The sequence below is a fragment of the Nelumbo lutea genome, chromosome 3 (genome assembly GCF_056320005.1).
Source record: "Nelumbo lutea isolate HS-2025 chromosome 3, American lotus-T2T, whole genome shotgun sequence".
Taxonomy (NCBI): domain Eukaryota; kingdom Viridiplantae; phylum Streptophyta; class Magnoliopsida; order Proteales; family Nelumbonaceae; genus Nelumbo; species Nelumbo lutea.
The window spans coordinates 9,117,529-9,141,585 of NC_142686.1; the positions used below are offsets into that span (position 1 = coordinate 9,117,529).

At 35.1% G+C, this 24,057-nt stretch overlaps 1 protein-coding gene across 4 annotated transcripts; it reads left to right on the top strand.

Annotated features, from left to right (window-relative positions):
• The first annotated feature begins 3,348 nt into the window (after positions 1 to 3,348).
• Positions 3,349 to 18,848, top strand: LOC148862782 (uncharacterized). Of its 4 annotated transcripts, none has more exons than XM_088981515.1 (13): positions 3,349 to 3,860; positions 5,050 to 5,185; positions 5,494 to 5,630; positions 6,635 to 6,836; positions 7,405 to 7,643; positions 8,019 to 8,130; positions 9,865 to 10,009; positions 10,625 to 10,767; positions 11,341 to 11,507; positions 13,114 to 13,422; positions 13,517 to 13,572; positions 16,214 to 16,428; positions 17,419 to 18,848. In XM_088981515.1, the coding sequence occupies exons 1-13, from the start codon at positions 3,651 to 3,653 to the stop codon at positions 18,606 to 18,608; spliced, it is 3,261 nt and encodes a 1,086-aa protein (XP_088837641.1). In that variant the 5' UTR covers positions 3,349 to 3,650; the 3' UTR covers positions 18,609 to 18,848. The 4 variants fall into 4 exon arrangements, with proteins under 4 accessions (XP_088837641.1, XP_088837643.1, XP_088837642.1 ...); XM_088981516.1 differs by lacking the exon at positions 3,349 to 3,860 and adding an exon at positions 3,986 to 4,583; XM_088981517.1 differs by lacking the exon at positions 5,050 to 5,185.
• Positions 18,849 to 24,057: the final 5,209 nt, after the last annotated feature.

Sequence of the window (24,057 nt, forward strand, 5' to 3'; positions counted from 1 at the left end):
CTTGTCACATCAATTTCCTTTTTTACATCAACGACCAAGAAACCTGTTTGATATGTCCGTGGGTGCAAAAATGCAAAATACGATAGAGTCTCCTCAAGCTTTCAACCGTATGAGATGGCAAATTGAAAAGTGAAATATAAGAATATATGCATATATATTTTTTAATTGAGAAAAATCTATAATGCCCGAAATACATGATACCAGTAAGTTTTTACCAATCATAAATTCATGGAAGGTTTAAAATATCGATATGCCTGATATGTCAGTACTTAGTAGGGTTGTATTGGGCAAATCGATATTGCCTTTTATATCTATCGGCCGATACGTGTCGATACTTTGAACTTGCTCCCCATGAATTTTAATTAAAACCTACCTGATTGGTTACCATTCTTATGATGTGAGTTGACTGGTTGTAAACTTTTATAGTATCATGTTTACGGGTGTTCATGATCCAAGTTGGGGTAGTTTAGAGAAGATCTCAGACCAAATCAATAAATTACTGTTTGAGAAATTCTCAAATCAAATTAAACCCTTTTGACATGGAAATTAAAATAGATCAAACCATTTTATTATGGTTTGGTACGTTTTCTGATACGGTTTAGGGAACTTTGAACCATTATTTGATTCTAATGGACTTAACCCAAATAGAAGTCATGAAAATTAAAACATAAAATTTTTATTTTATTATAACATAAAAGGGTTTATTATATATTTATGATTTTATACATTCGGTTTAGATATATTATATTACATTATATATAATATTTATACATAATTTATTTATATAATTGTATTATATATAATTTTGATTTACGGTTTGGTTTGATTTATAAAGTCCAAGAAATCAAACCGAAACCACAAACCGCAATTTAGCAAAATATGAAACTAAAAAAGAACTATTTTCAAGTGTAGACCAAACCGAGTTTGATTCGGTTTGGTGGTTTGAACTTTGAACCAAACAATGAACACCCCTAATCATGTCTTTCAGGCATTATAGTCGAACCCAATTACAACAACTCTTAACCAAAAAAAAACTAACTGCAACAAAATCTTAGGGCTTATTCGTTTGCAGTGTTTTGCAAATGGGTTGATATTTTTGCTCCGGGTTTCACACTGTTTTGTTTGTTTGTGAGGAGTTAAGAAGGAAATAAAATGATGTGGTTCACCTTTGTATGGAAGAGATTGAAGGCAAGAGAAAGGCTGTTTGTTTGGGAGAGTGACATAAAGAGGTAAAATGATGTGATTCCACTTTATATAAGAGAAAATTGAGGCATGCGAAAGGTGGTGCAAATTTTGTATAAGCTTTTGGGATGATAAATTTGCACTACTTATAATTGCAAACAAGATAAAGGTGCAAATTTTGTAAAAGTTAGAAATGCCAATTATGGTTATAAACAAATAAATGCAAATTTGTACTCAGTACAAATTTTCAATCCCGTTGAGTTGTTGACATTTACACTGCATGCATACAAACAGAACATAAGGCTCAGTTTGGAAGGAGTACAAATACAAATATATAGAATGCAAAACCTTATATTTTATATGTATTTACACAATTACACTGTACATATTCATATTTGTATTATTTTCAAAATGAGCCTAATACAAATATAGAGTACAAAACTTTTGTATTTTATATTATTTCGTATGTATTTATACAATACATATTTGTATTTATGTTCTTTCCGAACCTAGTCTAAATATCAAAAGCTGTAGATTGCCGCATGACCATTGTCTTGGCCAAACATATTTTGTACTAAAGCATTGTATTTGAATTTGTGACACTGTTTTTCTGAAGTAAATAATGCAGCAATTCCGCACACAGTGACAGTCTTAACTCTTAAATAGTTCGATGGAAGCTGGAATTTCTCTCTCGACGTAAAATGAAAGTTATGGGCCATAGTCTCGTCTCTCTCAGTCTCTTGGCATTATACTATAGATTCAATTCCAATCCAAGCTGTCAAAGGCAAAAAAGGCAGCCCCTTTCTAAAATTCTTCATTTTTTTTATTTATTTTTATTTCAATTATGTTGGACGTGCTATGCCTGTGTGCGCCTTCCATTGTATCTAACTATCAACTTTCATCAGTTCCTGGTACTGATATGTAAGCGTTTTGGATAAAAAAATCTGGACATAAGATGAGGGAGAAGTGGAGAACGTGCATTTTCTACTCATAAACCCCCTAGGAATGGCAATGGGGTGGGGCGGGGCCGGGTTTGGACTATTTTATACCTATCTCGTATTTGCCCCAAACCTCAATGGGGCTAAAAATCCTAACCCCATTCCTGTTCCCGTGGAAATGAGGATCCCTAACTTTGTCCTGCCCCATCCTAGTGATTCTTACTTCTATACTTATTAATTATTTTTTTCCAGACCTACCTCGAACTATTTTGTATTTTATAATATAATATATAATACTATACTATAATATAATATAATTGAGGTGAGGTGGACAAATATAATTTCTGCCCCATCCCGACTCCAGAGTTTTAGGTTTTCCCTAAACCATGACCAATGGTCAAAAAGCCTGCCCTAGTCGAGATGAGGTGGGGTGGGGGCCCCACAGGTATGGGTCAAATTCCCATCTCTAGTTCTCTACCCCATGTTCAGGTGGGAACGAGATTTGTTCCTCACACGAGCACCTCACAGGCACATCCACCGTGTATTAGGAACATCTCCCATGAATAATAACTTATAAGTAAGGAGATGTTCCTGATGCATGGTAGGATGTGCGTGCGAGGAGCAGATCTCGTCTCGGTTAGGTGCTAAATATGATATGGGCACATCCCTTTTTTCAAAAAAAAAATCTGACACGGAATCATTTGTTTAAATGGGGGGTCTGAATGTAGTAGGCACATTGGTTAATCCCAATGAGTGAATACGTAATAGCTGTGTGACACATGTCCCTGTGTCTTTTATCCAAACATTTTTATTTTGTTAGATAGAAATTATTCATTATTTTATTATTTTTGTCAAAATAATTAAAAATAAAAAACAATAAGAAAGAAAAATCCAAACATATTGGAAGTTGAAATTCATTTATGTTTTTCTTTTTTATTAATTATTATTTTTAATTATTTTAATAAAGATAATAAAATAATAGATAATTTTTATCTAAGAAATAAAAAAAATTTGAATAAAAGGGACGTTAACGGAGACATATATCATACAGCTATTACCTGTTCACTCATTCTGCTTATGTGCCTACTCATCGGATGGGGGCATCAACATTGAAATTTAGGTGACATTTTACAGTCTTTTGCTTGGCCAATGATGGGGTGTGCAGTGTGCCTTTAGAAACTCATTGATTATAGAGAAGTATTTATTACTGAATCTTTTCTTTTTCCGCATGACATCTCTCTCTTATCTACACAGCAGTGGCCTTGAAAATAATGTCAAGTCTCATGTGCAATACCCACCACCCCTTCTCTCCGAGTGGCTTTATTACTCTTAATATTTCTGTAATCTCCTGCCCTCTCTTATCATTTATTACCCCGCAATCAATACCCGGGTTTCCCTTTCTCTCCTGGCCTTTTGTTTTACTGTTGAAGCTGTTCAAAATTTCAAACACAACCAGCACAAATTCTGCATTTTCTACCCTGTAAACCGGGGTGCAATCCCCGACAAAAGCTTCAAACCTGAATCTGTGAAATGGGTTTGAACAGATTTTCATGGCTTCTTTTCTTCTCTTTGCCGTTTCTACTACTCTGCCTGGAAATTCATTGTTACAGTTCAGAACCTTCTGTAAATTTTTTAAGCACTCCATTGACATTCTCGCGTCAGTCCTCAGCTACATTTCTATTCCAAGTTCGGAAGGCTTCTAAAGAATACACTTGCAGCAATTGTAGCATCAAATGCAAGGTCATTTGAAGACTTATTTTTTTTCTTTTCTTCTGTTATATCCTTTCTTAGTTTTGCTGACTGCGCGGTTTTCATATATATATTTTTTTCTTTCTAATTTGGTGTTGAAGCGGTTTTCGTTCGGTTTTTTTTTTTTTTTTCCTTTATAGCTTCTTAGTTTTTCTTCTCATGTCAATGTCGTTTTATATATTTGGTTGAGGTTGTAATTGGTGATGCTTTGGCGACAAGTCCTGAAAATAGCACATTCGGTTTCTACGGATGAGGAATAATAAGCTTGGGATTCATTGTCCTTGTAAACAAAAAAAAAAAAAAAAAAGATGCATAGGTCCTTAAAACAGAGTATTTAGTTTATATATATATATATCAGAAGTGATAGGTTTCAGTACTTTACTATAGTAAGTCAGGAAAGTTTAGGAAGTTCAGTTTGTTCTATTCAGATGTAATGTAAGAAAGCATATGCTGATGATACCAGAAGAATTTCGTAAGAACTAACAAAAGATAATATTTTTCTTTTCTCACTTTCTAGAGACAGGATTATGTAGCTAATCCCAAATAGTTGGGATTAAGGCCAAGTTGGGTTGAATTGCTCACTTTCTAGAGAATTATAGGGAGTATTTGAATCAGGTAACAACAGGTAAAAGTGCTTAAAGGCATTTCATGATGTTCCTATCTTTCAGGTTGGAACTTGGAAGAATTGGGATGGTCAACAAGTTTTAAGTAGTAGTATTGTCTTTCTCTCTCTCTCTCTCTCTCACACACACACACACACACACACACACACACACACACACACTCACTCACTCACTCACTCACTCACTCACTCACTCTTGTTTGAAAGAATGCTTCTTTTTTAGTTTGAGTTTCTTTTCTAATTTGAGTTTCTTTCATTCTATAATGAAAATGGATATTTGATTTGTGTTTGAATCATCATGATCGTTATGGTTCATATCAGGCATCTTTTTAAAATTCATCAAGATTATTATACTGTTTTTCTTATTTTACTGTTTTTCCTTTTTTTTTTGTTGTATGACAAGCTTTTATCTAGGTTAATGAATAGACCCCTATGTTTGATTATTTTTGCTTCCCCATGACATGAAGATTCTGGCTTGAATACATTATAATAACAAGTTGGTTGAGTTTCCTTCTTTTGGTTTCCATGTTCACTTAATATGATGATCATGCTATGCAGCTAGATGGCCAAATCTCTTCTGATTGTGAAACCAGGAAGGTTTCTTATATGGATTTGCATGATGGTAACCACACATTTGAGGTTTGCATCAATGGATCTCAAGGAGTCGGCTGTGCTAGCTATAACTGGACTGTTGGTTAAGAAACTATCCTTTATCCTTTTCTGAGTCTTGCTTATATTTTCTACTGAAAAATTTAGGTTTTGTAAATGGGTCAAATACTCTGTGAAGTGGCATTCAATTCTCAGAATAAACTTCAACTCACCTTTAAGTTTCATTTTAACTTGGTGAATTGACAAAAAGATAAAAGAAGACATGATTGTTTAAAGGGTATGAAGGACATAATAGAACATTGAATGAGGCCTAATGGTATACCTTTTGCAGTTTAATTAGATTTAGCTTCTGTTGAATAGGTTGCTAATTTTAGTTATATTTTATTCCTGCAGATACAATCCTGCCTACCGCATATGTTACTGCTTCAACATCTTTTACAAATGCACTAAATGTGTCCATAGATATTTCTTTTAGTGAACCCTGCACTGGTGGAGGTGGTTTTGGGTGCTCATCTGTGAACACCTGCAATGTGAGTAGGTGGCCTAATAAATTTATCAAGCTTCTAAGCACTCATGTTTTACTTTTATTTTTGTTAGGATATACCTTTTAATTGAATTTATGGTTTTGTTAACGTTGTTTTTATAACAATTTCTTTTTCCTTATAATTTTTCTTGAGGGAAATATTATATTGTATGGCAAAAAGATCTCTACACAAGAGGATGTACAAACATGCAAATTAGCTAAAAACTACTTGGGCAAAGAGTTGCCACTATAACAGAAGCTTTATTTGGCCAGACTACCTGCAATCAAGAAGCCAAGTTCAGTTCACTAGAGTGAATATCCACCTAGTTTGAATCTTCATGCCTTGTAGAGTTTCTTGATCCCATTCAATAGTTAGGTCATCTGCAAAAACTGCATTATGAGCTCTATAACTAGTCTATTTTTTTATTTTTTTTGTGGGTACTTGGCAATACAGGACCCCATAAGAAGGATTGTCACTTCACTTTAGCTGTGCCTTTATCTCCCATGGCTCCACTGGGAGCTCAATACATACTCTAGTTAGCATTATATAACCCTCCCTCCACACATTGCCAGCCGGTCCTCTAACTGACTGAGAACCCACATCAAATCTGAGAAGACTCACCATGGATGGGAGGGGGAAAAGCTGCATGTCAAGTAGGGCCACCGGAAGAGGATGGAAAGATCTGTGTGCGATTTGGCAAGTAACCAAAGCGCCGAGGAGGAAGAAAACTTGGCCTCTTGAGTTCTAAAAGATGCTTCATTGTTTTGGAAGACCCATCTGTTCTCTTTCCCTATAACTAGAGAAGGCATCTGCTTTGGATGCCACCAGTCAAAGAAGGGAAGATGCTTTTGCAGTCAATAATAATTTTTAATGGGTGTATATGGAAGTAACAATATTTGCAAATTGCAAATAACAACCATCTTGGAGTAGCTTTTAACAATCGATTTTTTGCTTTAGTTTGACAGCAGCATTTAAACAACTCTTACAGATACCCTCTTCTTTATATACAGCTGCTTGTTTTTGGTGCTGGGCAAGTTATACCATCCACCCTGAGGATTGTTCAGCCTTACCTCAAATATTCTCTTCTTGTGGGGTTATCATCCAGGGCGCAGTATGGACGAGTGATAGTGGTAATGGATAAAGATTTCTGCACAGACAGTGCTGGAAACAAGTTTACAAGAAGTTCAAATTCGAGTTCTGTTGTACACTTTGGTGAGTCTCATTTTTTGTTTTCCACATAAGACTATATCAATTTCTTATGGAAATACGAAATTGACTAAAAGTTCATTTTATTACAAATAAAGAAGTAAAAAGCTTTGTTGTATGAAATGTTAAGATGCTTTTATCTTCCTCTAGGATCATTACCGAATGCTGGTCCTGGTTATCCGGGGTCTCAGGAGGGGTGGAGTGGATACGAACCTACCTCCAGCATTTCCTTGCACAAAGTGGTTTTTATCAGACTTGAACCCAAGTTCTCATACTTGTCAACCTGAGTTTTTACCATTGAACCGAGCAATGCTTTTATCATATCATTTTGGACAATTGTTTGTATGTTTCAACAATACTGACATGTTCATTTGCATCATCAATATCATTTTAAAGTAGGAATGAATGGCCATCAACCCCTCCTAAAATAAACAAAAAAGAAGCATGAATTTTCTGGTTGAAATTAACCCATGTTGGTATATTGGTTGAGCAGTTTGTGTAAATACAAATATTCTTAGTCCAAGTTAACACATTTTTCCACTCACTTTATTCTTTTGGTATATTGCTTCTCCAGATAGAAGAAATGTATTCGTGAACTTGAGGACTCATATCCCAGAAAAGTTACTTGAACTCAACAGTGAAACTAGAACAGTTGAGGCAACTAATAACTTTAAGAACTTGAAGATCTATTTGTACTTCTCAGTACCCATACTCAACTCATCTTCTGAAATTCTACGTTCTCTCCACCCAAGTCAGGGATTGCTTCTTCCTACTAATGGAAAAAGCCTTGGGAATCGTCGGTTTGGGTTTCTGGTAAATTATTTTCTTATGAAATTTCTATATTCATGCTTTTAATTTTCTTATCCTCATATTAATTCATGACTAATTTTCCAAATCTGGAACCTATCTGTATCTCTTCCCACCCCATACCTGGCCACCACTGATTTCCTTTGCTACCACCTCCAAGGGGTGGATCAAGTTAGGTTAGTCTAAGATAGAATTTTCCAATACCCTCCATTGGTGAGTTGGTTAGTGGATGTAAGCAGTAGCCAAGAAAAAGAACAAGTTGGTTTTGTAAAATATATTCAGCCCTACTCACCATCAGTCCATCACCACTACAATAACACCAGCATCAGTGATGATGCCATTTTTTGTCACAAATTTCTAATTTGAATATTTTTCTTTCAGGTTAGAAATATATCATGTATTGCTGTTGTTACTATAAGCTTTGACTCAAGCTCTATAATCAGCAGACAAGGAACCCCAGTCTCTCAGATTGCTCCTGTTACTTTTCTTTATGGTACCTTCTATGCTTATTCTTGAGAACTAAGAAACTATTTGGCATGTTTTCCATGAAATTAGGTGAAACGATTGTCAAATACTATCTTGATATTTTATCTTCAGAATAATTAATCAGCTCTTTCCTTGCTAAACAAGGAGGAACATAGGAAACACTTGTTTTGGGAGGTTAATGGCATAGTTGTCAAGGAGTTGCCTAGGTGACTAGGTGCCCTTGGCTGAGTGCCGTGCTTATAGCAACAAGACACCCTCCTAGGCAACAAAAATGACAAAGTTGGCAACTTATTATAATATAATTCATCTTGCTACATCTTAATAATATGTGTGTTAAAACATTCTACTATATACTATATATGTATCATCTATACCCGCCTATGGTTGGATAAGGTTTGGATGATGATGATATGTATCATTTATACTTTGTTTTAAGGTTTTACTACTGATATTTAAAAGATCCAAGTCTTTTGAGAAGAGAAAAAGAAAGAAAGAATTGAAATATAAAGAGGTTTCTTTCTCTCTCTCTCTCTCTTACATTAAATAAAAGTGTGGCTCCACCCTTGTTCTCTTTTACCTTTTAATTACTCTCTATCTTAAAAATTTTATCATATAAAATCATAGCCTTCTTTAGTTTCTAATTTGTTACGAAATTTCTTTATTAAATACTTATTATATTAAAATTATTTTGAAAGTTTTGAAATTAATATATTTAAAATACCATTATCGCAGCAGATGGATTGCTCCATTGCGATCTGGGTGACCAGGGTTCAAATCTTGGAAACAGCCTCTCTGTATGTGCAGGGGTAAGGCTGCATACATCTGTCCCTCCCTAGACCCTGCATTGGTGGGAGCCTCGTGTACTGGGCTGCCCTTTTTTATTGTCCTGGATATGTTGGTTTTCTATATTTTGAAAGGAATTTTAATGATCTTAATTAGAAGATTTGCTATTTTTTTCAATTAATTTTGCATGCTGAATGGTATATAAAACTAGGAACTAGGCAAAACTTGGTTTCTATGTTTTATGAAATTCTTATCACTTGGTGCCTGCCTAGGTGACTAGGCGCCCCACTATCACCCAAAATTGCCAAAATGTGTTGACAACTATGGTGAATATTGAAAAAAACTCATACAGGCAAGATGCATGGGTAAGAAGTGGGGTTAGGTAGTGTAGGCTAACCTAACAAGTAGGACTCTCTCATATTGTACATATCATTCTTTTACCACAATCGATTAAGTGTTTTCACTATATCAATCAAAATAACTCTATTGTTAATATTTCATGTTGTCATTAGGACATCATTGATTAATGGTCTTTTCTTCCTATCCTTTGATCCTATCATTTTATTTGTGTATGTTTTGAAGTACCCATATAGTTGGGATGAGTCATGGATAATGATGATGATGATGATGTTTTGAAATACCTAATTTTGTTAACCACCCAAGATGTCAGTGTATTTTGAGAATCAGATCAAATCATTGTTCTAACAGCAGATAGCTATTGGGTTGGCAATTTTATGAACACTTTATAGAATACTTATTTAATATCTGCTGTCCAGGTATACAGAAACAGATACTTTGGCCATTAGACGGAAAACCAAGGCCTTCTCTGTTCAATTCCTAGAAACATTTTTATAGGACTATTCATATCTAGAGATAATAAGACATAATCCATCTATAGAAATTAGATTTTGAGGTTTGATTGTCTTTTCCTGACGCATATATGCATATGAAATACCAGATTCTCAACGTCCTTCTGTGAGATTGAGTACGACATCTAAAACGAGGACGAGAGAACGTACTGTACTTGTAGTAATAAAGTTCATCAAGCCTGTATTTGGTTTCAACTCTTCATCTCTATTGGTTTCAGGAGGGCATTTGCAGAGGCAAGTTTTCCTGCCTTTATTACTTCATTTTCAGTTAGTAGAAGCCAGAAAGTTATGACTATGATTATTTGTGTATCTCTGCCAAGCCTTATGATTCTTATGGACTTGAAGAAGTATATTAGAGTAACCTGTAATGGAAACTAGTTTATATCTGAAAATGGAGGTATTATAATAAGAAAATCTAAATCCTAAAAGAATTCATGAAGCTAAAGTACCTCTGAAGGTGTCAAACAGGTGAAGTGAGGTGATAACTTAATAGTAGATTAGGATAATATCCTTTTGCTTGTTTTTCAGAATTTGAAGATTTTTCTTTCCTTCTAATTTTCTTTTATGTGTTTTCCTACAATGTGGGTCACTTTCTGTTTAATTAGAACTTTTGCCATGTATTTTACATAAATAGGTTCTTGCATGGATATCTGTATTCATCAGCCACCTGAAAACAAGAAAAAAATTGCTGATATTTTTTTCCTTCTTGGCATTAGTGACATAGTTGCATATGATACCAATTTTCTAAGAATAAATGGGCAACATAGTCTTTTTAATGCTGTGGTCCAGGAATCAATGCTCTTTGAAGTTGACTCTTTACATTCTGATACATTTTATAACATTGTGCAGCTTTCTTGAAATTAGTAGGAGCATATACACTGCAGACATACATGCTGATGATAAGATAGTATCAATCAATGTTCCAGAAAACATAACTGGAGATGTTGCTGGAAACAAAAATCTAGCATCCAATGTTCTACAAGTGAGGCATTGTAAGGATTCATAGTTTGTTGCCTTAGTGTTATTTTAATTTATTGCTAAGATTAGTAAGAGTATGTAAAGGAGCAGGCCACACCTCTCCAAATTTATATTTACCATATTTGAACTTTGTATCCAGAAAAGGATGGATTTGGGTTTGTCTATTTGGATGCTTTCTAGTCCAAAGTAGGTTGCCATCATGCTACATACACACTTCCACTGAGGACCAGGTCGGGTTTTGATCTGAATTCAAATCCAATATTGAAATGCATTTGATATGAGTCCAAACCTTGAACTGGGCTGGATACATGTGCAGACTTGTAAATGTGTGCTTTTGGATCTGGACAAAGTCCAATTGCATCTGTTTAACCCCAGCCTTGTTTTATGTCCAAGGTTGGCCCAAGTTAGGTGTTCTCAGGATATTTTTGAATAGCATGTGGTATCCTCTTCACGCTTTAAATGCATTTTGATCATAGTTCCATTTGCATTTTAAGTCAGCATCTTCTTCTATTGGTTTTTCTTTCTTTCTTTATATTTGTGATAATATGCGTCTGAGTTTTTCTTTCTTTTTTTTTGGTCTTTTGCAGATTCTGTCCCTATTATATCATCTGTCTTTTCCATCTTTGTAACTGCCACATTTGCAGTAACAGCTTTGGCTGCGGGACTGCTTGCTGTTTCAACTGAGAGTCTTCAATCAATGGGAGCATTTTCCAGACCGTCTTCTTTGATTTCTGATCCTGCAAGAAATCTTTTTGTATGATACCTAACCTTTCAAATGATTGTCAGTACTGTAGTTAGTAACTTTGATCTAAAACAACTTAGTTTTCAGAGCCATCTTTTTTTTTTTTGATAAGGAATATTGTATTACTCAAAATAAGGGAAAAGATTCCATCAAACTAATTACAAAAGGGAAGCATCCAAGGCACACATGCCAGAAGAATTTTATGTAGAGTATACTGACTATATAAAATATATCCACTAATTACTCATTTACAGAATAAACAAATAGGATCCTCTCCCATTGATTTGTGAATTGTTCCTTTTTCATGCCTGTGAACTCCTTCAGAATACCAGCCCATTCAATCATGCACCTCTCAGTCTTCCTTATCAGTCCTTCTATCTCTGACTCTGATTGATTGAAGACTTTACTATTGCACTCCAGCCAAATGGCCCAACACAGGGCACTAGAAACCAAATGCCATACTATCCTGCCCCTGCTACTAAACACCTTAGAGGACCAAGATGCAATCAGAGATGCCAGATCTCTTGGCATCACCGTAACCACCCTGAACAGCTGCAGGAAACGGTGCCATATAGGGTATGAAACTGGGCACCACAGTTAAAGATGAGATACATCTTCAACCTCTGATTGGAATAGGAATTCTGTTGAGGATTGCAGACCACAAGAAGATTTTGACCTTCAACGGCCATTTGGCTTTCTGGATCCAAGACCAAGGAACTGGTTCTTTCAAATGGGATCTCATAATTTAAAGAATGATCTGACTGTAAACTTTCTGAGGCTTCCAAGGTCCACCACATACTGTCCTGCATGTAGAAATAAAGCAGCACCTTTCAAATAAATAAAACTTGAAAATGGTAAACCAAGAGAAAGGGAAGAGAAAATGCATGACTTAACATACAAGAGTTATCCATGGATAATCTCTCCTTTTTGAGAAACCACATTCTCAGTCATCTCAAAACTATTTTTTTTCTGGGAGATTGTTGAAAATGTTCAGAGCTTTCCTGTAATAGCTTCTGCAGATAGAAAATGTGGTTAATCAATTGAAATTCTTCAAACATTGTAATAAGAATTCTTAATATGGTAGAGTTTCTTTTATATGGCGAACATTCTACATAACCAGCTCCTGAGACCTAATAGCAAAATTGGACAAAACTTGTGAGAAGCTATTCTGGATGTTCCTTTGTGCTGAAAATTCAGATCCTTTATAAACTTCATCAGTATTTTGTTAACTGGATTAGATCAATTTATAATCATGTATTTGGTACATAAGATCCCATGATCAGAATATTGCTTGACAACACAAAATGCTCCTTGATTCCTGTCTAACCGGTTGTGGTTCCTGGAAAGGTTTAAAGACCACTGTGATTTAAACTAAAAATCTTTGACAGATTGACACTTTCGATTAGACAGGTCTAGGTTTAACTCCCCTGCACATTGTGATTCTGTTGTCAAACGTTGGTTCGTGACTGTGTATCAATATGTCTCAGCTAGGGATTTGAAACAATCTATAAATATTTAGAAGCATCCTTTAGTTTCTTTTGAGATACATATCTCTTCAGATTCAGATGTTTCTTTTTAGATGCTTCTAAAAGATTTTTCTTGTTTTTCTGTGATGCAGAGGATCACATGCCATATTCAGGTATTTGCTCTGTCTAGATGGTTAGCAGTTACCATGCCAATTGAGTATTATGAATTTGCAAGGGCTTTGCAATGGAGTATACCCTATCTCAGTGTCCCATGGGAAACTAGAAGTGCTCAGAAAGTTATGATAAATTCAAGCCCCCCTTCCATGACTCATCCAGGAATACCAAAGAATCATAAACTAGGAACTTCTGAGAGTATGATATTAGGCAATGGAAAATTGGAAACGGATGTATCCATATTTGGTTTGCCACTCACTCCAATGGAGTACAGATCATTTTTTGAGGTCAGAAAAAGCATTTTACCTTTCCTTCAACTGATTTCATCCATCATTGGCATCAAATAATGACATATTGACATAATGAAGCTTGTACTCGCAGAGCCAAAATATTATACCTGAAGCCGAGCATATCTTGGATTCACAGAATTCAAATGAGTAAGTGATATGATGCTTCGATAGAAATGGGGAATATAAATGGCAATTCAGGGACAGCCTGGAACTTCCCTCACAGTTTAAATTTTAAATATATTCTGTCAAAGGGAAATGGTGGTTTGGTGGAAGAGAATACTGATTTGGAGCTGATGAAATAGTAAACTGGACAAACCTAATTGGTGCATTTGTCCTCTGACTGCATTGCTGCTTTTTAGTAGTTACCACTATGGTAATTCACTAATTTTTTGATTTGTAACAACATCAAGGAACTTAATTAAATCAATTAGTACAGCCAAGAGAACAATCTCAAAATTAAACTTAAGCTTATCCCCAGTATCTCCCCCATTACACAGGTTTTGACCTATTGTTACACTCGCTTTTAGCCCTGAATGGCTGGTCCTCAATACCAGGCTCCCTTAGTTTTCCATAACAATGACTTTTTGTCACTCTCAGGGACCTTTTGGTAATGACTGAAGTGGCTGAATTAAATGACTTATTTCTTTGCCTTGTAGTGGATAAAATAGTCGTATAGTAAGTAACACATATAGACTATAGGGGAATAATAATTAACCCAATATCCCATTCAGCCATTAATGATCTCACAATCTACTTAATGACTTATTCACTAAAGACAAGACAATAAGTCATTCAGTTTAATCGCCTGAATCATTATCAAATGGTACCTTAGCATATCAAATATTGAGGTCTGCCAGGATTTCTCTGTAGAGGCATAGAACATCATACAACCATCATCATCACCATTACTATCCTATAAAATTTGTCCTGGCTATTTCAGATCAGCCACTTGAATCCTTTATACAAGACAATAAGTCATTCAGTTTAATCGCCTGAATCATTATCAAATGGTACCTTAGCATATCAAATATTGAGGTCTGCCAGGATTTCTCTGTAGAGGCATAGAACATCATACAACCATCATCATCACCATTACTATCCTATAAAATTTGTCCTGGCTATTTCAGATCAGCCACTTGAATCCTTTATCCTGCATAAGTCCATTCTACCAAGAATCATACCTTCCATACTACATATGCCTTCAAATATATTATGACAATTTTAATTGACATTCTTTAAATGTTTCAACCTTCTATTTTCTGCTTTTTTTCTTCTGACAAAATAATTAATCCATAGTACTATAGAACAACAAATCTATTGAATCTTAACCAAATCAAAGTTGGCAGATATCGACTAGAAGCTGGGAAGAGTTTCTTGGTCTCATTGACATACTGGTGAAACCAGGAAATTGTGTGAAATTAAAGGAATAACTGGGGTGATTGGGGAACAAAATTCGGCCAGAGGAGAATTTATCTGTAGTTTAAATGCGGTTTAATGTGTTTGAGTTTGAGATCAAATTAGGGTTTTGGTTATGAAATTTTAATGGGTAACCACTTAGCAAGACCTTGCTCCAACTATATGGGGTTGGCTACATATCCCCGTTTTTCTATTCCATCTCTTATCTATCCTATAGCAAATTATTAGTCTTTAGATGTTTTCTCATTACATCAACCCATGTCCTTTTTGGCATTCCTTTAGCTTTTTTGTAGTACTAAGTTTGCACCAGGTTACTCCTTGTGCAATAAATGCATTTCTTTGTATATGCCCAAAGCATTTAAATCTACCTTTCCACATTTTATTACCTATTGAGGCTGTACTCTGCTTGATAATGACATTGCTACCCTTATAGCCATTTTATAGGTCTTTTCAACCTGATTGGTATTTTTTGATAATGCAATACTTCAAGTGCATCTCTCTACTTCATTAACTCCACTCTAGTTTCATCACTTTTCCTTTGAGATTTCCATGAGAAGTAGATAGAAATTAGGGAAACTATGTTTAGAGGTTGAATTGAATTGAATGAAAAAACTTGTTCAGTGGAACTAGAAAAAGAAAGTGGTTGGATGGGATTGAGTTTTTCTAGGATTTCAGTGAATTTTCTGAGAGCATCAACTATCCAAGAATTTCTGGGTGGGTGCTAATTAGGATGAGGAATAGATGCAGGCTTTAAACTTAATGTGGAGTGAGAATCATCTCAAATTTCAGGACTTTAAAGTTGTCAATCAGCTGCAAACATCAACATGACTTGAAATGAAAGATCAATTGCAAGAAGCATAGCAAGGAAAGAGACCTAGCAGGAAAGGGTTTTCTAGGAATCATTCGTAGATGTAGGATGAATTGTACCACCAGGCATTATATCACCAATAAATATCAAATTTTTATTCATGTCCTGTAAACTAAAGCATAACAAATATTTGTCCTCTTCCTTGTGCAGCCAACTCATAATATTAAGCAGGATTACCATTACATTGTGTTAACTACTACTAACATGCAAAACAAACTACCAACTGAAAAATCGGTTTCAGTAACATAAAAATTAGTAGGACTTAAGAAACATACTCCCACTGAAGGATTCCACATGAATGTAATTAAAAGGCAAATATATACATGCAACCGATGTATAGACTTTTGCACATGCTTGCTTCTATCTGTATTATATGTACCATATTCTACATCACCTACTATCACATAAGTTAAGTTGAAATGAATCACGGTTATATTTCATGAACTAGTAAGAATAGCTTTTTGTTTATGTTTTTTACAAGTAAACTGGCTTTTTGTGCTGCAGGTGGCAGGAATTCAGCAGAAACATGTTCTGGTTAGGTATGATATGTGGGAGTTTGATTCTGGTTCATGCTTTGGTCCTGTTCATTGTAAGATTCAGGAGAAAATTTTCAGAAAAGCATAGCTGTTATGGAGCACTTACCTTTCCAAGATTTGAGATATTCCTGATAATTCTTTCATTGCCTTGTATCTGCCAAGCTTCTGTTCCTCTAATTAAAGGTAACATGAATTAAATCTTCAAATAGTCCTTGTTCCTTTACCTGTCTTATAACCTTCCATATTTTATCCATTTTTTTAAATAAAACATCTGGCTCTTAAACATGATGAGGACCTTAATTGTGCTCTTTTAATACTAGAGAAAAGGAAAATCATTTTTCCTGAAGTTACCAGAAATGTAGTTTCTGTTTTGGGGCCCTTGCATAGCAGAAAATCAGACTAGCCTGTTGGATGGTCCCCTCTCCCACTTAAGAGACTGCAGACATAAAAAAGCAGTTTGATAGGATCAGTTGCTTTATGCATCATTTGGGGTCTTGCAAATATTGTGATGGAACCCTTTTCTACACTTTGAATAGTAACAGAAAAAACAAAGTAATTAAGGAGCCTTTGGACTGTTTTATTGGTTCTCAGTTCTGTAGACCAAGTGCTAACCTTTGTTATATGCATCCAATTTGTTGTGGTCACATGAAGTCCAGAAGATCAAGCTTAGTTATTGCAATCAGTTAAAGTGATGAGTGACATTAATCAAAATATTTCTTTTTGGTTTCTTGAGAACAAATGTTTGTTTAACAAGCAAGAGCGACATTGCAAATTAGAACAGTTATTTCTGCCCTGTCATCTAACATGATATGCAATATAAGGCAACATGTATCTTCTTTTTCTTTTAGAAAGATGAGCAACTAAAAGGAAGTCTAAAATCAATATAAATTTAAGCATGAGAAACAGAATATGTTACTGCAATATAAATATAAGCATGAGTGGCATAATACATTATTGCCTAGAAAATGACCATATTAATAAGTAAATATGATACATTTATAATAAGGTTTGAAACATTTCTTTGCAACTGTATTCTTGTATGATTATCATTTTGCTCAATTTTAACTGCACATATGTGTACTATATGTCATATAATGTGATAAGTTGTTACTGCAAGCATTATATTTACTCTTATTATGAATATGCTAATTTTGATATCTTTTCCAATTCAAGGAGGAGTTACTTCAGGGGTTATAGTTGGTGTTCTGCTTCTGGGTGTTGTGTCTTTTCTGCTACTATCTCTACTATTATTTCTTTCAGTGGGAATTACCATGGGTAAGCTACTTCAATATAAGGAGGTTCATCAAGAAGGCCAGAAATTCCATTGGTATCGAGGTATTGTGAGAGTGACCTTGGGTCCTGGTAAAAGAGGTCAATGGTCATGGAAGAACCAGACAAATTCTGTTTATTTAACAATGTTTGGTCCCTTGTTTGAGGATCTAAGAGGCCCTCCAAAATACATGCTTTCACAGATTTCTGGGGGAAACCCCAGAAAGCAGGTAGACCGCATCATTGCCTCTGATGATGAGACAGAAGATGCAGAGGCACCTTTCATCCAGAAGCTCTTTGGCATTCTGAGGATTTACTACACATTACTTGAATCTGTAAGACGGGTCACTCTTGGAATTGTTGCTGGTGCTTACTCTATCAATGTGTCGTCTAAGACTCCAGCATTGATACTATTATGCATCACCTCTTTTCAGCTCTTTTTCCTTGTTCTGAAAAAACCTTTTATAAAGAAAAGGGTTCAGCTAGTAGAGATTCTTGCAGTTGCCAGTGAAGTTGGTATCTTCTCTATTTGTCTTGTTCTCTTAGAGAAGGAATTTTCATACAGGGATGAGAGTAGAGTTGGAATTTTCATGCTTTTTCTATTCCTGGTTGGATTTATTGCACAGTTGATGAATGAATGGTATGCATTGTATAGACAGACACTGCAACTGGACCCTGCCATGAACTCTTTCTTATCAGGCCTGAAAACAGCTTCTGTTGGATTGCTGTTGATTTTTATCCCATCAAATCAGATAAAGAACCTCGACAATGGGTTCCCATTGAACCAATCTGGGGATGGAGAGATGGGCGATACTGTCTCATCTGCTGACCGGCATAGGAGTTCTGGTAGCAGGAGCTCAGGTAGCAGGAGCTCAGGTACCACAGATAGACCATGGCTGAAACAACTAAGAGAACTGGCAAAAGCAAGCTTTAGTAGGGAAGACAGTGGAGCTCCAAAAGATCCTTCAAGCAGTAAGAGTGGGTTTTGGGCTGGAAATAGGAGTGGGAGCTCATCAGTAACTTCATCAGCAGATTTCAAGTCGAGACCAAGAGGATTATATAGAGATTTAGAAGCCATTTTTTCGTCCAGGTGAAATTTAAACAGTTACATGGAACAGTAGAGGACCCAAGTGTATGAAGAGGTATTTGTACAGGCTTTCATCAGATGAACCATAACTGATATGCTTCTATTAAGTCAAGATGGTTTTTGGGTTCGATGGTTGATGGGAGATTATAGTTCTTAGCTTTTGTTTATATTCAATTTTTTTTTTTTCACTTTTGTATGTATATGAAATTCTTAGAAATAAAAGATGGCTAAATGAAGCTGTTATGTAGATCTGTGACTTTATGAGTTGTAGAGGATTGGATTGGATTGGACCCAGGCCATTCATATATTGGATTGGGTTGAATTGAACCATTATCCAATTCATTGATAGAAGATAAGAATACAGATGTCAATGGACCAGGTTTGGGTTGGAACCATTCTAAATTAAAACCAATTTGAACAAATTGGATGGTCCAGACATTGAATTGGATTGGTCCAAAATGCTCCAAAGTATTTATCAATTGAGTTCAGATCTGGTCCTCACAGGGCACTTCTCACACCGACCTCACAATACGTCCTAATCGCACATTAGGAACATTTCCTGTACTTATATTTATTATTCATGGAGAAATGTTCCTAATAGACGGTGGGATGTAGCTGTGAATTTAGCGTGAAGAACACTGTGAGGAGCAAATCCCAATTCTCATCAGATTGGACTGAACCTGATCCATCATTAATGGATGATCCGGCAGGACTATGTCGAGCTATATCACTTTGTATCATGATTTTATGGCCATACATACGGAGTTATGGACCAATACACAAAACCTGCGTAATAGACCTTCAAAAAAAAAAAAAAAAAAACTACGTAATTCAAAATTTGAATTTTAAACTCTAATCCAGCCACATAATTTAAATTTTAAATTCTCCTTAACTATCTTACTTAAAAGACTACTAATACTATTTAACCCTTTATCCATATTTAAATCATATTAATGCTTACTAATTAAAGCTATTAACTACTAATTTTCTTATATTTGAAATTTTATAAAAAAAAGTATATGTTAATGCTTTTGGCAAGGATTGAACTTCTCGGATGATGGGTAAGAATCCTTATTACATTAAAACGTAAGATGAGTTTTAAGTTTTGAATCTTTTGAGCCATCTTTTATGAATACTTATTAGTATCATATCAAAGAAAAAAAAGAGAAGGCAAGTGAATTAGTTGATCTTTAAAATTAGTAATTTTAAGTATGATTTTTTCAGAACACTATTTTTCCTTGAGTGTATCTCGGTGATTCACAATTCATATATATGACTAGGAATTTTAATAATTGAAAATTTAGTTTATTAATGTATTTATAGAATTTATATGAGTATTTCTAATAACATGTATCCTAATTTTATTTTACCCTGTTCAAGCATATTCAAAGCATGATCTCATGTTTATCTTCTTCTTTGATAATCTTTATTAGCGGTATAAGTCAGATTGTCTGATTTGAAGAACTTCAACCACATCCGGCTAGGGTTAGGGCACATTGAAATATAGGCAAATTTCTTAAACTACCCTTATGGTTTAGCTAATTGACTAACTCTACCCTTACCGTTTAACTATTGTCTTGCACCACCCTACTATTTTTAACAATTGCCTAAAACCTCCATAACTGTTAATGTTCCATCATAAACCGTTCACATGTAATGTCACATGACTGTTATATTTAAAAAAAAAAAACCTTAATTTATCCTTTTGTACTCTACTTTCTCCCCACCACAAAAGATAGTTTGTCGAGGAAGAAAGGAATTTTACTCCCCAAGAAGCTCTAATGGCGGCAAGGAATTTTGCTCCCTGACACCCATGTAGGCTGGCTTTGCACTAATCCACCTAGTCCTGGCCAAACACTGTAATACCAACATCACCACCTACGCTGCACACTGATATCATTTGATATGTCCCTTAGGAGAATTCACCCAAAAAGTTGGTTGTTAAAGGGAGGGAACCCAAGCACATATATATCACACAACAGTATCTCATACTACTGATATGGGATATCTCACATTAGCATCCCATACTATCAATGTGGGACAAAGGGATCGTAGCACCCTCCTGATCTATTTTCTCAAGCCAACTCCAAACTTTATTCTTTAAATCTTTTGCTCTCTACTTCGTTTAATATAAAATTGCAAGTGCTTTTGGAGTCTGAAACAATTTGAACAAACTTAGCTCTTCAGAATTCTGAGTTCTGATACACGAGTGAGATTCGATTGAACTAGAGTGCCAACTCAGGAGAGAGAGACGGCAAAAAGGACGTAGACAGAAATGGAGGTGGAGGTGGAGACGGAAAATAGAGGTGGAGACAGAAATGGAGCAGCATCTACCATTATTTTCAAAACCGGATCGGGTCGGATTGGAAAAATTGGGAACCTGTCACCTGACAGGTTTTGTTTTCCTCCAAAACCATTGATTTTAGTCAGCAAACCGCTGAACCGGCCGGTTAACCGTTTGAATGGTTTTGACAATTTTCTAATTTTTTATTTATTTTTATTTTTTTATTAGAACGGGCCAGTTATTTGGATTAAACGATCGGACCATTCGAACTAATAACCAGACCCCTGACCGATTCGTTTTTAAAAGCCATGGCATCTACTTCTCATCTTTTTAGATGGTGTAATACAATAGTTAAACAATATATTAGCTAGTCAATTAGTTAAACTATATGGATAATTTAATAAATTTGTCCTTAAACAAATTTAACAAGTTCGCAACCCAACCTGACCCAACAGGATATATACTTGGATAACCGGTTATGTCATTTATTGTCCCCCAAGCTCCATAATTTTCTAGAATGAAAATTGTTATTATTTCACACCAGAAACTATATAAATTACTCCATAGCTAAGCGAGGGGCTACGGGACCATTCAATTCTCTCCGCTTGTGCATTAAAGCAACAATAATGTTATTACGTTACAGTATAACAGAATTTCCGGACCAGGCCTACGTTGAACCGTTATTCTGAAAATAGGACCAACGACGACTACATTTTGGGAGGGCCCACCGATTCATTTATGCGTTGGTTCAACCATTATTATTTTTGAAAATTAGACAATTAATTGTATTGAACTGATGTTACTAGAATGAGGCCGTCAATTGGACTGCTTTCCAAATTTAGAATAAATTCAATCCAGGGATCATTATTGATACCTGCCCCAATAAAAATTAAAAATAACAAAAATCATAACAACAAAATCACCCCTTGATTGTTTCTGTAAAAAAAAAAAAAAGTCACCCCTTGATTGTTTCTGTAAAAAAAAAAAAAGTCACCCCTTGATTGTTTCTGTAAAAAAAAAAAAAAGTCACCCCTTGATTGTTTCTGTAAAAAAAAAAAAAGTCACCCCTTGATTGTTTCTGTAAAAAAAAAAAAAAAAGTCACCCCTTGATTGTTTCTGTAAAATATGAACTGCACCGCACCCATAATCTATCTTTGTATCTATATATCTATCTTTCATTCCGTCCACATGGTTCTTGTGTTATCAGCCTATCAACATCTATGCCCTTCATCATCAATAAAAATAAGAAAAGAAATTCCATTCATCCATTCTTCTACTCTTAAGTTCAAGATGTGAATTTTTAGGAATTTATGATAATATTGTTGAATAATTGAATAGAGTAGGTGTCGATATTGCCTTTCTTTTGTTCATTGTTTACTTGTACTTTTTTGCACAACGAGAGTAAGTATGAATGGATTAGTTTTGGCCTTGGTCATAGATCCATTCTATCATTCTTTTTTTTTTTTTGCCTTTTATAGTCCATTCTCCCTCGATTCCCCAAATGTATTTATCCCCACCCCTATAAACTATAAACACCATCCCATCTTTGATACTGACCCGAATTCTAAGGGGGATTGAACTAAAATTACGCTTTTTTTTTTTATAAAATCCAAAAAATACTATCAAGGATTGAGAGATGCATCTGACTTTACCTCTGATGTCAATGATCTTATGATTTGATTTTTAAGGGTGGGTCATTATGAGACGGGATCTGCTCCTCACACAGGATGCTTCACAATGACTTTACAGACACATTCCACCATGCACAGGAAACATTTTCCGTACTTTTATATTATTATTTACAGGAGATGTTCCCAATGCACGGTGGGATGTGTCTGTGAGGTCATTGTGAGGCGCCCCGTGTGAGAGCAGATCCCAAATCGGCTATTACTTGGTGTAATGGTAAAATCTTAGGTTAACAAGCCTAAGACCATAGGTTCAAGTCTGAGAGTATATGGGCCACTTGGTGTGAATAAAGTTAGGTCTATATCCATTCTGCCCCTCTCAAGACCCCATGCAGCTATGGCTTAATGAAGGCTTGAAAAAAAAAAGTCCACATAAAATGACTTATGAGATGATCCCAATTCCCACATGGGTCAATGGTGTTGTTGGGTGATTTAATTTCAGCACATGCCCATTCATATTTGTACTGAAATTTTAATTAATTATAATAGGATAACAAGGACCGAACACTAGGCCATTTAATTAAACATGCTTTGTTGCCATCCCAAGAACCAACCATTCAGCCTAAAATCTTAAGCTGTTAGGTGATGAAGTCCCTTTTATTCTCTAATAATTTGATCTTGTTTTAAAACCTATTACTGAAATTTTATCGAGAAAAAGAAAACATGTTGCTTTCCTCTCTTTATGAACTTGTCCTGGAGTAGATTTCTCAAAGGGGATAATATTAATGATAGTTTTTGAACAATTACAAGTGGGCAATTTCTTAATTATCATAAGTGGACAGTTTTTGGAATGAGTGTAAAGGACATGTATGCCCTTTTTATGCCCGTTGTATATTACTTAGATAAGGAGTAAAAAAGTATAATAAAAAATCCAGAAAATGGGGTTATTCACTCTTTTATTAATAGTATAGATATAACGAAATTCAGTTATATTTGGATTAGTAAATTTGAGTTTTGATATGAGTTTAATTTCTTGCCAAGGTCTAAATTTAGGGCTGGTCTTGGGATGGCCCTTAACCCAATTAAATCCATCAAGTTTGCATCCTTATTTCCTTAAAAGAGAATTGAAAGGGAATTTTATGGCTTGTTCTATTTTGTGTTTGAAAAAGGTATGACTCATCTCAGAATAACACACAATACTATACATACACACAAGTTTCATTGATAGAGGGTATGTTTAAGTCTTTTACCAAAAAAAAAAATGACAAAAGAGATTAAACAAAACGAATAGGAAACTCAAACTGAGGGCATGCTTGGCAAACCCTAAATGAGAGGATGCCATAAACAAGCGATTGGCAAGAAATTGTTTTGCAAATAGACATTCTTCAGTCAAGAGGCAAGAAATTGTTTTCTTTCTTTTCAATCAGGGTGGGAGTTTTGCAAAGAGAGCTTGTGTTTGGTGTTCTCTTCTACAGTCTAGGGCGGGACTCATTGTTCTATTTTTCAATCTTTGATCCAAGAGTAAGACTCATGAATTAGGATCTACT

Bases quoted from the DNA above. Each gene is read 5' to 3' on its own strand.
- LOC148862782 (XM_088981515.1), top strand. From the start codon at position 3,651: ATGGGTTTGAACAGATTTTCATGGCTTCTTTTCTTCTCTTTGCCGTTT. The intron at 11,508-13,113 runs GTATGATACCTA...TCTGTGATGCAG, and splicing joins ATCCTGCAAGAAATCTTTTT to AGGATCACATGCCATATTCA. The intron at 16,429-17,418 runs GTAACATGAATT...TTCCAATTCAAG, and splicing joins TTCTGTTCCTCTAATTAAAG to GAGGAGTTACTTCAGGGGTT.